This window comes from Hippocampus guttulatus, chromosome 2, assembly GCF_054856545.1.
Source record: "Hippocampus guttulatus isolate MCC_2025c chromosome 2, RoL_Hgut_1.0, whole genome shotgun sequence".
Lineage (NCBI taxonomy): Eukaryota > Metazoa > Chordata > Actinopteri > Syngnathiformes > Syngnathidae > Hippocampus > Hippocampus guttulatus.
The window spans coordinates 21,311,916-21,326,894 of NC_141262.1; the positions used below are offsets into that span (position 1 = coordinate 21,311,916).

Below are 14,979 nucleotides of genomic sequence, written 5' to 3' on the forward strand. Positions count from 1 at the left end.
TGTGCCCACCCCCTCCCTGGCGTCCTGCCGTCCGTCGTTAATGTAAGCCATGTGGTGCGGGCGTAATGCCATTTAATGCTATTGTCTGTCAAATCTGCTTATGGATCAGCCAGGCCGGGATGCAGCCCGGCGAGCCCAGGCTGGATGGGCAGATCGTGTGCCGCGGATGACGGGATAATCCAATCACTGTGGGCGGATCACGGGTAGCCCGCTCGGCGTATTGCTGCCAGGGAGCACCTGGATCTCTTTGGCTTCTGATTGTTTGCTGGTGCGGCACTAGATATAGACTGGCAAAGTGATGGTCTCCCAGATATTATTCACGTTATTTGAATGCTAACACTCCATTTCTGGGTGTCTTGCTTTCCACACATTCGCGTTTCAGTGCTATGATGTAGTTGGGAAGGGCATACGCGGTTGTGATGTTTGAAGCGGCCCATCAATGTGAAGCACGGATGACTTCAAAGGCGGACGGCGGGAAATCAACCTTCAGGGTTTTACACAAAGTTTTACACATAAGCCGTCCCAAAAACCAACAGCATCCACTTCACAAGCACATACAATAGCGCTCACTATTCATGCTGCTTTTTGGTCTCATTCACATAATTTGCATATATGGCTTGAAAAACGGGGAGGAGGAGGAGGAAATGGCAGAGGAAAAAAGTGACGAGGAGGAGGAGGCATAATGTCATGGAGTCTGATGGCTTGATCTTTATAGTATCTTTGATTTGGAATTGGCCATTCGGGGCATGTTGCAGAGTGAGTTGTCGTCGCCGTTGTGTCAGTTATCTGACAGACTACCAGTGAGAGATAAGGTGCAAAGGTTTTTCAAGGCTTGATTAAAATCACAATTATTCAGGGTTTCGGTAAACGGTTTTAAACAACAGCAACACGACCAACAATCGTCAATACGAAAGAGAGAAGGAAGCCTTTTTTAATAAAGAAAAAAATCCAAGCCATTACGATTTTGCAAAAACAGTAAATGACAAAGGCCGTGTATCTGAGGTGTACCTAATTGTAAGATAACAAGCTAGGTAGTATGCTCGGGTCGAGTCACGAAAGTCTCAGAGAAAAATGTTGGTTTTATTCTAAAGCAGGGATGTCCAACCCTGGTCCTCGAGGCCCCTTTATCATATTTTAGATGTCTCCTTCTCCACCGCATCTGATTCAAATCATCTGGATCTTATCAGGCTTCTCAGACCTTGCTGATGAGCTGATCCTTTCGATCAAGTGTGATAGAGGAGGGAGACATCTGAAACATACTGAATAGGGGCCCATGAGGAGTTGGGTTGGGCACCCCTGTCCTTCCAATCATAACAAGAAGCATTCATGCACCCATCTGTGGTCGTGATCTTGTCTCCCAGTAAATGGCTTGTAGTACAAATCTCATTCTAATTAGCCGCATGTGGAGTAACAAGCTCCAGGACCGAGATTACCTGCCTGTCTGCATCTAATCCCGGAGATCATCTGCCTGCACTTCCTCATACGTCTTTTTTGCCCCTCGTACTCCCTCGCAGAGTCACGCGACTTCCGGTATTGAAACGTTTTCACTTCCCACATCTTCATGTTGGGATGATGTTTGCATAGTGTTTAGATGCATGGATGTGGGTCAGAATTTGACGAGTATCCTTCATGTATCATTTGAGCTGTTTGGATGGTTGAACTGTTTTGTGAAAGTGATGTGAGGAGCTCTCAAATACTGGCCTAACCCTAACCCGAATGAACAGCCTATCCTTCAGACTAACCATTTTAACCGTTATCCAAACCGAAACCTACAAAAACATGGCCTGAAAACTCCGACCCACAAGCCCCGCCCCTTAACAACGGTTTGAGGGTTAGCCCAACATTAATCCGCTAACCAACGAACCCTAACCCACTAACTCTTACAAACTCCAAACGAAAAACCGAACCCTAACGAATACCTAACGAACAGACTATCTGTAATCCTAATCTACCAATCATCCAACCCTAATCCAAAACCTCATGCAATTAAACCCTGACCCCAAACACGAAGTAGATAAATAAACCCTGATCAAACTACACTAACCCTAACCTCATCCAAGACATTCGAGTCTGATTCAATGATGTCTTATCACAAAGCTACCCGATTTACCTTGAACCCAACTAACGCTCACCAGCCCTCAGACCTGTGAACCGATGAACCTTAACGATGGTTAAGGCTAAATCCGAAACCTAACTCGTAACCCACTCACGTCAACTATCCTAAATTGCAACCCGCTAACCCACTGAACCGAATCCTAAATATCAATGGATAACTTTAATTCTAACTTAAAGACTAATCACAACCCTAACTGAGCCCGAGCCAGCCTGTTCACATCTTATGACAAACCTAACCCACTGATCCCAACCCCTAACCCACAACTAACCTTAACCTAACCGATTAACCCACACTGACCTAACCAACCAACTCACTCTCAAGTATGAAATATTGCAAATTAATTGAAAACAGACTCAGTCTAACATGAGAGCAGACGTGTTTGTTTGGACGAACATTTCGCCCCGCTGTGTCGGAAACCCTTTGGGCGGAAAACCTGATTAACTCGGGAGGGATCGTTGCGCTAATACGTGGCAAATAAGTGGATTAGCGGAGGGTCACTGCGGATTAGCCGCCGTCTTTTTTGTTCCACACCGACATCTCCCCTCCCCAAAAACCTCCCCTCGTAATCTGCTGGAAATCCTGTGAAGCAAAAGGCTGGCGGCCAAACGGGGATCCCATTGCTCCAGACTGGCTTTTTTTTTTTTTTTTTTGCATTTTCAGGAATATTATCAAATGGAACGTGAAGTTGTTTTCCAAGGTAAAGAGTTTCAGTTTCATTCAGCACTGCTTACCCGCGCTGTGGGTTAATATTGCCAATGCTGGAACTAGCAGACTTTGACAGCTGCTAGATGACGGGGTGTTTTGCGTGAACCAGGCACTATTTTCGGTCTGTGAAATCAGAGTCATTTAGTTGTGGGTTTATTCAGTTGAGGTTCCACTGTATGTGAACACAACCGTACCTAATGTTGACCTTTCTTGTTCCATGTTCTTTTCCTTCAGTGGTGTCTAAAGGCGGGTGGCAAACCAGCTCCATTGCATGTTCGTGCCACCAACTGATATTGTCCTTCCACTGCAAAGAAACCAATGTGACTTGATGATGGCATGATGTCTTGAAGTTTGCTGCCGCCCTCGAGTGGTGGTGGTCAAAAGCACAGTCGGATAAAATTTTTGCTCATATCGCAAGACAAAAATATATCATCGAATCGACAGCTTGCAAAACTCGCAAGTTAAGGCACTTGTATCTCAAGGCACTCTTGCATCATTACCTTTAATTGCTAAGTCATTTTAATATGTCTATTCATAATTTTTTGAGTTATGAATTGATTTTGAATTTTTTTATTGGGTTCATTTTAATGATATTTGGAGATTTGTTCATGTCACAGTCCACGGACAGTTATTAAAACTTCATTTTTAACGAATTTTCCCGGAGTTTGTATGTCAAATTAACCCTCCCCATTGAAATGTATTGAAACACCATTAATCTGTCCCAGTACCCTCAAAAATAATTTTTCGGTGTTATGTTGTAAAAACAGCATTGTATTGAGTAAAACCATCATAAAAAGTTACCACAGTATGACCTGATTTTTATTTTATTTGTACTAGAACTGATTTAAAATGAATGGCAATAAAATGAAATGCCACATGCTGACTTCACTGAAAAAGTGTTTGAGGCAATTCGGCCTCAAATCAAGCCAAAAAGAACCCTGCTTAGCGTACGATTACCTCCTGGCTTTGGACCGTTGCCCTCCTCCACGCGCTGTCTGCTCGCCCACATAAAATACAGAGCATCAAAAGCGCGCGTTGCCATGACAACCGCCCCACATGAAACCCCCTCTGCCCCCAACCCCCGTCTTTCCATTCACGCCGCCTGTCCTAATTGGCCGTCTGGTGCCGACGGGTTAGAGGGGTCGCCCGGCGGATGAATATCAAGGCGTCCTCTCAAACGTGGCCCAGCTTTCATCGCCGCTTGCCTCGGCTGAAGGGATGCCAGCGGGGCGGATAATTGGCGGGTGGGCGCGTGCTCGGAAGGACCTGGCGAAGTCTTTGCAGCGTGTCCATGTGAAGGCAGCGCATCGAACTATCATTTGCTCTACTACAAACAGAAAAAAAAATTAATAACAATAAATGCCTGCTGGTTTGAGAAGGTGCCAAAGGTGGCAGGTGTTGGTGAAGCAACAGGTGCGATGGAGGGTGACTGAACTCAATTGTTGTTTGGCACCTCAACAACAATGTAATTGTTTGTGAGTGATAACTTTGAAAGCATTTTTTTAAAAGTATATTTTGATACCTATCGAGATTGGTTCAGGTACGATCCTGAGAAATGGCCAAAATCCCATAAAATGGCACCTTCAAAACAAACTGTGCATTTGACAACATACGTTATATTTACATTTATGTGCGTTCTGTCACAGATGATTATTTTTGTGACAATCAGGCATTCCAGAGAAGGCGCTAGTGAGCTAGTCAAATCTTTATTTCGCCGAGTTTATGAGGATTTTAGCCCCATTAGCGCTAATATTGGTTAATCCTGAGTGAGCAGTCACCGTCACCAGCATCACGTTGAGCGACAGGAAACGCTTGAGTCGTTCTTTTCCTTTTTTCCAATCTTGGTTTAAGAGCACAGGTCCACCGTGACCTGCTCATTAATTAGCAAGCATGGCGTTTAATTGGCGCTATGTGGCCAGCGAGCACCTATAAACTGCCGCTAATCCATCAGCCGCCGCCCATTTTAGTTGCCGCTGACAACATTTTAATTGAAGTGAAGGAGAGGCAGCTGGTTAAAGCTTTTACTTTGACAGGGGACGTTGAGTTGCAAGCGGGGAGCTACATGTCCCTGGATGCTCTGAACTAAAACGCTTCTGCTGCTTGGGTACACTCAATACTTTTTACTGTCTAACTACATTTCCTTTGTGAAACATTGGAAGACATTAAAAGACCTTTTTTTTTGCAAACTAACCTTATTGTTTTTGGAATGCGGGAGGAAACCGGAGTACCCGAAGAAAACCATGCAGGCACGGGGAGAGTGTGCAAACTCCACACTGGAAGGCCGGAGGCGGAATCGAGCCCTGCACCTCTGCACTGTGAGGCAGACATGCTAACGAGTCGACCGCTGTGCCACCAAACAGAATACACTGATTTGCAAATCATGTTCAAACAATACTTAATTGAAGACACTACAAATACACGATTTTGAGGTTCACGCTGACAACAATTATTGTTTCTAGCAAATAATCATGAACTTATTTCAGCAAGTAAAAGCCAAATCACATTCTGCACGTGTTACAACAGCATGGCTTTTGGAGTAAAAGAGTGCAGGCAGTAGACTGGTCTGCCTGCAGTCCAGACCTGTCTCCCATTGAACATGTGTGCCGCATTATGATCCGTAAAATCCAACAAAGGAGACCCAGACTGTGGAGCAATTGAAGCTTTACATCAGGCAAGAATGGGAAAGAATTCTACCGACAAAGCTTCAAAAATTAGAGTTCCCAAGTGTTTGTTGAATATCGGTTAAAAAAAAAAAAAGTGATGTTGGACAGTGGTAAACATGGCTGTCCCATCTTTTTGGAAAAGGCTTGCAGCCATAAAATTATAAATTCATGATTATTTGTTGAAAAGATGAAAGTTTAGCAATTTGAACATCAAATATCTTGTCTTCGCCAATTCAATATAGGTTGAACATGATTTGCAAATCATTGTATTCGGTTTTGATTTATATTTAACGCAACATCCCAACTTCATTGGAATTGGGTTTTTAACTTTTCACGGCAGCGTGCGTGCACATTGCAGGTGACTTTCCACAGATGATTAACTCCATTATCAACCACAACAACACCAGCAGTGGGTGTCTTCTTGTTTCTACGGCGACATCTCCTCCCGGGACGGTGGACGGGTCAGCACGAAAACAAAGTTAGACTCACCAGGGACACACTCGCATCCGTGTACACACACACACCCGCACATACACACACACACACACACACACACACCTGTTCTCATCCCCCGCTGACAACACACACACACCAACCTGTGTTCATTAGCTCCCATGATGTCGAGCTAACCTAGCGACCAGATCCGTGGCTAACTCCCTGCTGCGTCTGCGTTCTCATTGGACAGCTTCCCAGGTGTCATCCCCCCGTTCCTCTGAACCTCCCCCACAACCCCCCACCCCCCACCCCCGCAGCCGGTTGGTGGGCCATCTGCGGCAAGGACGTCAACAGAACTCACCGGGAACAGCTGGCGAGACGGGACCCGAGCCAGGGCCTGGTGGGTGGCGGCTTTGGGCAACTCGCTTTTAGATCACAACGACATGCGGCGCAAACCTCATCAAGCCACAAATAAATACACCCAGTTTTATTATGATAATGAGTATTAATATTATCATTACTATTAGTATTCAAATTCTCAGTGGCCCTCATGCCTCTTTGCCTGTTTTATGCAGAGGCCAGCAAAGGAGGATGTGGGGTCACAGCATCGCAGACAATCTTAAACTCCGAATATGAAACCTGAACCATGTCTTGAAACCCCAATTTTGAATACCAACCCTGGCTTGACACCTTCATTTCAAAGCCTAACTTGAACCCCTAATTTTGAAACCTAATCTTTGCTAGAAACCTTATTTGAAATTTTCACTTGAGACCCTATTGGAAACCCAAACCCTGTCTTGAAACGCATATTTGGAACCACGATCCCTGTCCTGAAACCAAACTTGAATACCATCATATTAAATCCTAACTTTAAACTTGGAAACATTCATCCCATTTTAAAACCCTGACCCAAATTTAAAACCCTTAGAACCACCGTTTGAAACCCTATCAGTGGATTGAAAGCCTTACTTTCAGCTGGCGCAAACACCATTTTGAATGTTTTGAAACTCATAACCCTAATTTGAAACCCTATTTTGAAACAGTGCCATTCTGTGTTGGACACTTTTAAAAGGTCCACCTTCGACTGAAAGCCTAGAAAACACGACCCTTTTTTTGATCGTCACTTGAAATCCTAACCAGGCTTGAAATCTTGAAACCCCAACAGCCACCCAAGCAGAACAGTATTGATACTGTGTCGTTGTGTGAACACACACACACACACACACACACACACACACACACACACACACACACACACACACACACACACACACACACACACACACACACACACACACACACACACACACAATGGCTTCAGTATCCTCCTTTGCTGTGTTCAGCGTAAAAGACCGCAGCAGATAAACAGCAAATCTTGCATTTGGCTAATTTTGTGTGAGATCTGCGTGAAAGATGGTTAAGCTACTTCCCGTGTCTGCGTGTGTGCAAAACGTCCAGCACAGATAAGCTGAAATAAACAACAGACCTGGAAATAAATCCACCTCACTCTCGCTCTGCCTCTAGGGGAGGTTGGGGGGGGGGGGGGGGGTTGTCGGCGAGCGAGGGCATCGGAAGAGCTCCCCGCAAAGCTCCTCCACATCACAGCGAGCGATCACTCTGCCACACAAATAGCAAAACACAGAAGCTGAGAGGAGAGGGAGGTGCGCGCGCGCTTCCACGGGGAGGAATCACCTCTCATATCAGTGGCGCTTTTATCTGCCGGCTAATGAGCATCTCACACACACACACACACACACGCAAAGACATGCACACCCGCACTCTTCCTGAGCACGGCAGTTTCGTCAGCCCCCCATCTCTCAGCGAGTGTCCCACTTCCAAAAGCGTGGACGTCCGCTTTCATGGTTACGCAACGCCGCTGCTAGCTTGTGCGTTGTTCAGCCTGGAAAGCCTTTGAACACGCTCGAACACTGCCGGCTTTAATGATTGCGTGTGTGTGTGTGAGCCATTATTAGTCAGTAAGTGATAGATATATATTTTTTTGCAAAGTAAGCAGCTGCCAGCAGAGGGAATATACGTTAGCCTGATGGGCGAGCCAGTCACGAGGCACGCTGAGCTCCTCTAACGCTCATGAATTTAGGCTTACATTTGATCTTATACTAGCCAAGAAAAAATGTTTACTGTGTACATATGTATAATAATATGAATAAAGAACTGATTATACATCTGCAACAAGCTGGGACATATCTAAACCTGTGACAGTCAGACAACCAACTTTCTATAGCACCTTTCAAAGGAAGCTGAACTGTATTTAATCAACCTGTCAGTCAATAATCTGTGACATCACCAATTGTGACCTCATCAACCTGAGATGTAACCACCAATCACCAACTTGGGACATTATTAGCCTGTGACCCCAAACAACCCGTGACATGAACAACCTGTGACATCACCAACAAGTGAGATCATCATGTGACATTTTCGGTGGTTAGCCTTAACATGCAACGCCACCCTGCTGTGACATCTTAACCCAATCTTAAATAGACCTGTGACGCCAACCTGTGACATAATCAACCCATGACATCACTACCCTGGTTGACAATAAACCTGTGACATCACTCACCAACTTGACATTATCAACCTTTGACCCCAACCAAGCAATAACTTTGTCACCACGCTATGACATGATTCCATGATATCAGCAACCCAGTCCATAATTAACATCAACACCAACTTGTGACCACCCCGTGACTTCACCAAACCCCAACGCACCTGTGACATGATCAACCTTTGACGTCAACAGTGGTGTCACAAACCAACCTGTAACGTCAGCAGCCCTTGACTTTGTCAATCTGTAACCTAACCAACCTGTGATGTCATGGTGCCACCGCACCAACCTGTCATGTTGAACCCTTTCATGCACCCTGGAACCTGATAACACGTTGAGCTTTCCACTGTCGTAACCACTGTCCCTGAAAGGGTTAAAATGCTTTCTTTCAAATTCTGAGCCGAGCGGCCTCGTTGTGACGAAAGCCAGTGGTAGTGGTGCCGCCGCTCGGAACGGTGCCTTGTACTCCAACATGAAGACGTGCTCGCTTGCATCTCCTCGCGGTCTAAAAGCTCTTGTAATGGACGCTAATGCCAGCGGCTCTTGTCCGCTACGCGCCGCTAATGTGTCCACTTCCTGTCGATGGCGAGTGTGTGTGGCGGGAGAGAGCTTCAGGATGTTGATGATGACGATGAAGATGCTGGGGGGGGGTTGCAATGAAGGCTGCCGAGAGTTTTGCCAGCGACAGGAGGCATAAAATGGTGGGCTGATGCTGTGTGTGTGTGTGTGTTTGTGCGTGTAAGTACTTTTATCTTCCGTCCGCATCAGCCCGAGTGAGATTTTCTATCTGCACTCTTCATCTTCATCATCCTCACTTTGTTCCTGTCCTCCGCACATTAAAGCTCACAGACGTACACACGCGCACACAAACACACAGACACACACAAAAGACTTTCACAAATGTACACCCACACACACTCCTACGATACAAAGACAAAATCTCACAAGTAAACTCTCACACTCAAGATACGAATACCCACTCTCACACACACAAAAATACCACAATTTCGCACGCACACAGACACTGTCACACACACATGCACTCTCTCTCACACACGTTTGTTATCCCTTGTCATAACACATACCGCACACACGCCTCTGTCATACTCACTATCGTACTCTCCCTCAGACACACATGCACGTAGCTAACAAACACACAATCACATGCGGTCCTTCCCGCACTTTTGTTTTCCCATATCTTAAGACATTTACCCACGCGCGCACACACACACACACACATGCACACGCATATACACAAACTGAGAGATTTCAAGCAGTGTGTGACAAGTGGATGTTAAATGTCTTGTTTCTCCTTTCTGGATTTTGACAAGAATGCCTGAGAGGTTTTGTGAAAGACACCCGGGAACCCTTTGAACTTGTCAATGCAGTTTTCCTTTCAAGGATGTTATCTGCACCTCCTGGTTCACGAAGCATGTAGCTAACGCGTACGTAGCAAGCGACACGCTGGCGGGGGGAGCGCCTCGCCAGATGGACGTGTTTCCCCTCTGATGGACGGATTACGATGATATGGACCAGCAATTTGGATTGCATCCAGATTATCATCCATGGGCCTCTCCCATCACGTGAGCGTGCTTCTTCATGCTATCGAGCTAAAAGATGGAGTGATGCCTTTATCTGTCGTCCTTTTGCGTGTTCCTTTCCAGATCGTTGCTGTTCGCATGGAGACCAATCGCACCAGCGTCCAATTAATATGCACGACATAAAATGACGTCCCCTCCACAGTTCAACTCAATTTAGTCCCCATTCTCTTCACCATACTGGAAATGACACCTGTACTTAACTGCAGCATAAAAGTTCAGTCCGAGAGGTGTGCAAGTGTGTGTGTGTGTGTGTGTGTAAGTGTGTGGTCAATAAATGCAAAGCGCGTTCATCAGGAGCTCATTTGCATCCGAGTTCCGCACTTAAAATTGCATTTCATTGTCCACTGAGGCAACATTTATCATTTGGTCCATTTGCCTTGATTATTTCTGCTTAAACATGCACGAGCACCATGCCGAAAAGTCCAATTCAATTAGCAGACGCTTCTTCTGACCAGCAATTCTACTTCAGTGCATTCACTTGCTTAATGAACTCTCACCCCGACAAGGCGGTGACCTCTGAGGGCAGAACGTGCTCTTAAAAAGTGTTTAATCAAATATAATATGATCATATATATTTTAATATGATTCATAATTAAGCTTAATGATGGATGGACGAGTGAACCCTCCAGGACTTGAGCGCTTTGCAAGGCTAATTCCGGTTAGTTGCTCTTAATTCCAGGATGAGAAGTCATTCAAAAATTAGAATGGTAAGTTGATGCTTTTTGCCGCAGTGTTACCAATTACACAATAAAAAGATTTAGTAGCTAAAAAAAAATAAACCCCCAATAGAGCACATCAAGTCACACATTAAAATTAAAAGGCCGCAACAAAGGTCGACAATTAAATTTGCAATACGCCCTTGCACACTCATCAATAAACAAAGAAAGTTGCATAAACGTGGCCAATTATGCAATAGCGCTTCAGTTATCATCCAGATTGAGTCGAGTGTCCCAAAAAAATGTCTGCAACTAATGTTGTGTCGATCTGCAATTCTTTTTACAACATGCCCCCGTATGATGATGCAATGATCAAAATAAAAATGTGCAACCAGCAACCCACATGGAGTCACATATCAAATTCAAGAATGGAACAAAGGCTTTCTAGTTAAGAAAATGATTGTTTTTAAAGTTTGTTTTGCTGAAAAATGTTACTAAGCAAACAATAGATATTCAGTAACAAGATTTTAAAAAAATTATAACCAACAAACTAAATTGAGTCACATATCAAATTAAGGCGCGTGCCGAAGGCTTTCTACAGCTGCATTGAAAACAACATGCATGACAATATGTCCTTCTGGGATGATGCATCATTTGCTTGAAAACGTCACCAATCACACCATTTCGAGACATATTTACATAAATGCACAACCAACAGACCCTGTTGAGTCGCATCAAATTACAGACTGCGACAAAGGCATTTTAACCTGCAATTATTTTTGACAATATGCCCTTCTATGTTGACGCAAGGATGAAAAAACATGTATGACTTTAGCTTTTTAGCGTTCCAAGCCGGCACTTTAAACCGGGCGCGCACGCCAAAGCAAGCCGACACGTCGCCGTCGGGCTGACAAAAACGTTAACGAGCGCCAACCCAATTCCAGTTTCCTCAACAATCCTCCCCCTGTGGATCCTTAAGTGGAGCTGATGGAAGGTTGGGCCGGCCGTCATTTGCATAATTGTGATGTTAATGCGCTGAGCCGTGGGACTTGATTATGTTGCATATTGATTGCGTTGCACGGGGAATGGCGGAAATCCGATTAGACGACGGGATTCCCGCCATCTACTATCATAAACTTGGTCAAAATCGGGCGGCGAGGAGGAAACTCACCGTTCTCGGGGTGCTCCATTTCGCCGATGCTGCCGTCGGGCGTGGTGCGCTCGTAGTGGTCCTCAGGCAGCGCCAGCGGGCCGATCCGAGGCCCGGACGACGACTTGGAACTGGGAGTCTCCGACTCGTCCAGCCCGCTGTCGTAGTAGCTGTGCTGGGAAGCATCCTGCAGGTCCTGCGGCTGGTTGGCAGTGGAGAAGGTCACCCGGCGCTGCGGCAGCTGGGAAACAGAAGTTACAATGTTACATTATTAACGATGTCATTAACGATGAAAAAAAAAAAGATGAACTATGGCAAGTCACATATCATATCCAAGGCCGCATCGATGGCTTTCAGGATGTGGTTATTTCGTCAATAAATCCCCGAATAATGTGGCAACGACCCCAAAAAACAAATAAATAAATAAAAATCCTGTCTACAAAGTGCCAATATTCAATGACAGAAGGTAGAAATCAACAAACTACAAAAAAGGCTTTCACAATCTATGACAATTTTGGCAATAGGACCTTTTATGATGATAAAATGACCAATTAACTTTTTGGGGTTTTTTTACTTGACAACATCACCAGTCACTCAATGAAGTAATTAAGTAAAAGGGTAAAAATTTGTCTTAAAACACATCAAGTTGTCGGAAATCAAATTAAAGCCCGTGACGAAAGCATTCTACGATTGCAATCATTTTGGAAATAAGTCCTCTGGTGAGGAATCAATGGCCAAAAACATCACACGACAAAAAATGAATACGATCCAATAACAACGTAGAAATCGGCGAAGTGCAAACCGCGTCTCATCGTACATGAAATTAAAGCTCCCGTCAAAGGCATTCAAGATCTGCAATAACTTGAAGTGAAATGATGATGCAATGATCAAAAAATATCACAAAGTGTCCATTTTAAATAAGATAAAAGCTCGACAAAAAAAAAAAGGATAAAACTCCCCCCAAAAAACAACCCCATCACTGTCAGATATCAAATTAAAGATTCTAGATGTGCAATGATTTTAGCAACGTCTTCCTACACACCCCAAAATTTATATGTATTCATTTCCTTTCCCTAGAAAGGTGACCATTCAAGAACATCACTGAGTCATATTTCTAATCAGAGACCGGGACCAAGACTTTCTCGATTGGCAAATATTTTGGCACTATGCCCTCCTATGTTGACACAATGTCCAATTATGTGACAAGAGCATTAAAATAGCCCGAATCTCAAAACTCACCAAATCACATCATATCATAAATCAAATCAAAGCCAGTGACAATCGCTGTCTGGATCTGGAGTCCCTGAAAATATTTGGTGCCACCTCGAGCCAGCAGGTGTCCATGCAGATGCCTGAAGGGAGCCATTTTGTCTGCCCGGCTATCAATCACGCGCATGAGTGCCGCTTAAACGTGCCAAAACGCACACGGACACGCGACGTCTTTCCCGCCGCGTTCTCGTTGGCGCGGCGGAGTTAATTTGGAGTTGAAATGTCATGTGAAGGCGGCGAGTTAGTTTGCATAAAGGCAGCGGGCTGAAAACAAACTTTGACGCTTCATTGACTTCGTCTTTGTGGAGGAGGAGGAGGAGGAGGAAGCTGTCTGACTTGATGCTTTTATAATTAAAATACAATTAGCTGTCCATGTAGCGCAGCAGGACACACACGCGCACTGAGCCAGACACGCGCACACTGACACACACACACACGCACCTGAACAGGGACAGCCAGATAAACAGCACATCCCTGGCTGGCCCGATACTCTGTCACCATGGAAACTGGTGTCATCCTACTCGCGACCCTGAACCACTTCAAACGGCACCAAAATAATTTTTGGGTGTTTTTTGTCCAAGTGGCGACCATCCACAGTATGGTGCCTCAGTGTGAAGGCGCGGTGCAAGGGATCAAACTGGCGGCAACACTAGCGGTGGCCAATTGCGACACCTCTGAGGATCGGATTGAGCGAGGTTTTTTTTTTTTTTCAAATGGAGAACAAACATGGTAATAAGGTCACAGAAATTTGGATAAGTAAACATAATTGTTGTGTTTTTGTTGCCGTTTCAACAGGCAAAGTAGAAAATGTCTGAATTAATTTCTGCTTGAAGTATCGGAGGCTGGCATCCTTCACGACTACCCAATACCGTAAAATAAGACCGGCATTGGCCTGTTACCGATATCTAGTATTGGTACTCGTCCATCCCTACTAAAAATGCAGCATGTCAAGTGTCAAAAATTGAATAAACAACAACAGTTTGGAAAACAAAAAACAAAAAACTGACACACAAAAAACACGGACAGAAAAAAATGCCAAACAAGTTGAGTAACAAACATGTATGCTAAAAAGTATCGTGTGAGGAATGCTGAAAAAAAATAACGCTTACAAATGCTCTGTAAAAAATGTTGATGAACAAATGGCGAGTTATATAGTATCAAATGTTTGTGAAATGTTCAGCGATAAAAGCTGGGTCATAAATGACAAGTTGTAGTGTAACAAATTGTTTGGTTAAAAAAAAGATCGCGTAACAGGTGCCACAAACAAATATTGAGGCACTGCAGTTTGGAGTCACGGGTGTTCAGGAGCAAATGTCGAGTTATAAGTGGAGAGCAAAACTTGGTTAGAAGTGTCAGAATGAAATCAAGTAACAAATGTTGAGTGACAGACATCGAGTAAAAAGCGGACGTCCAACATCCCTCTCGTTGCCGTCCCAACTGTCCCATCGACACCTACACAGCAGGAACCAAACGCAAAACCGCTTTGGCAGCAGTTCGATGCTCAAACACTGACACGGGCGCGCACACACACACACACATACACACATGCACACACACACACACACGTGCATGTTAGCAGTAGTTCAGGACATGTCGGAGCGTGTTATTAATAAACACTTCCTGCTTCCTGTTTCCTGCTGCAGGATAGGAATCGGCGTTTGGCTCTAACAAGCCAGACGGAAAGAAACAGATACAAAAATGATCATGACTCCTTGCCCGCCTGTGTAATAGGCGAATGCCAAAAGCATGAAAATGCAGAGATTCCACACACGTCTACTTTTCCCCGGAGGTGGTATTTATTTATTTATTTATTTATTT

At 44.6% G+C, this 14,979-nt stretch overlaps 1 protein-coding gene across 3 annotated transcripts in view; it reads right to left on the reverse strand.

Annotated features, from left to right (window-relative positions):
* Window positions 1-14,979, reverse strand: part of LOC147208888 (protocadherin-1-like) — an 86,190-nt gene that overhangs the window by 12,060 nt on the left and 59,151 nt on the right. Inside the window, exon 4 of one of the 3 annotated variants that reach the window (XM_086101515.1) lies at window positions 11,914-12,133. In XM_086101515.1, the coding sequence (XP_085957641.1) occupies window positions 11,914-12,133 (220 nt within the window). Of the gene's footprint in view, window positions 1-3,239; window positions 12,134-14,979 lie in introns of those variants that run through there. The other 2 variants (XM_086101506.1, XM_086101498.1) reach the window with 2 other exon arrangements.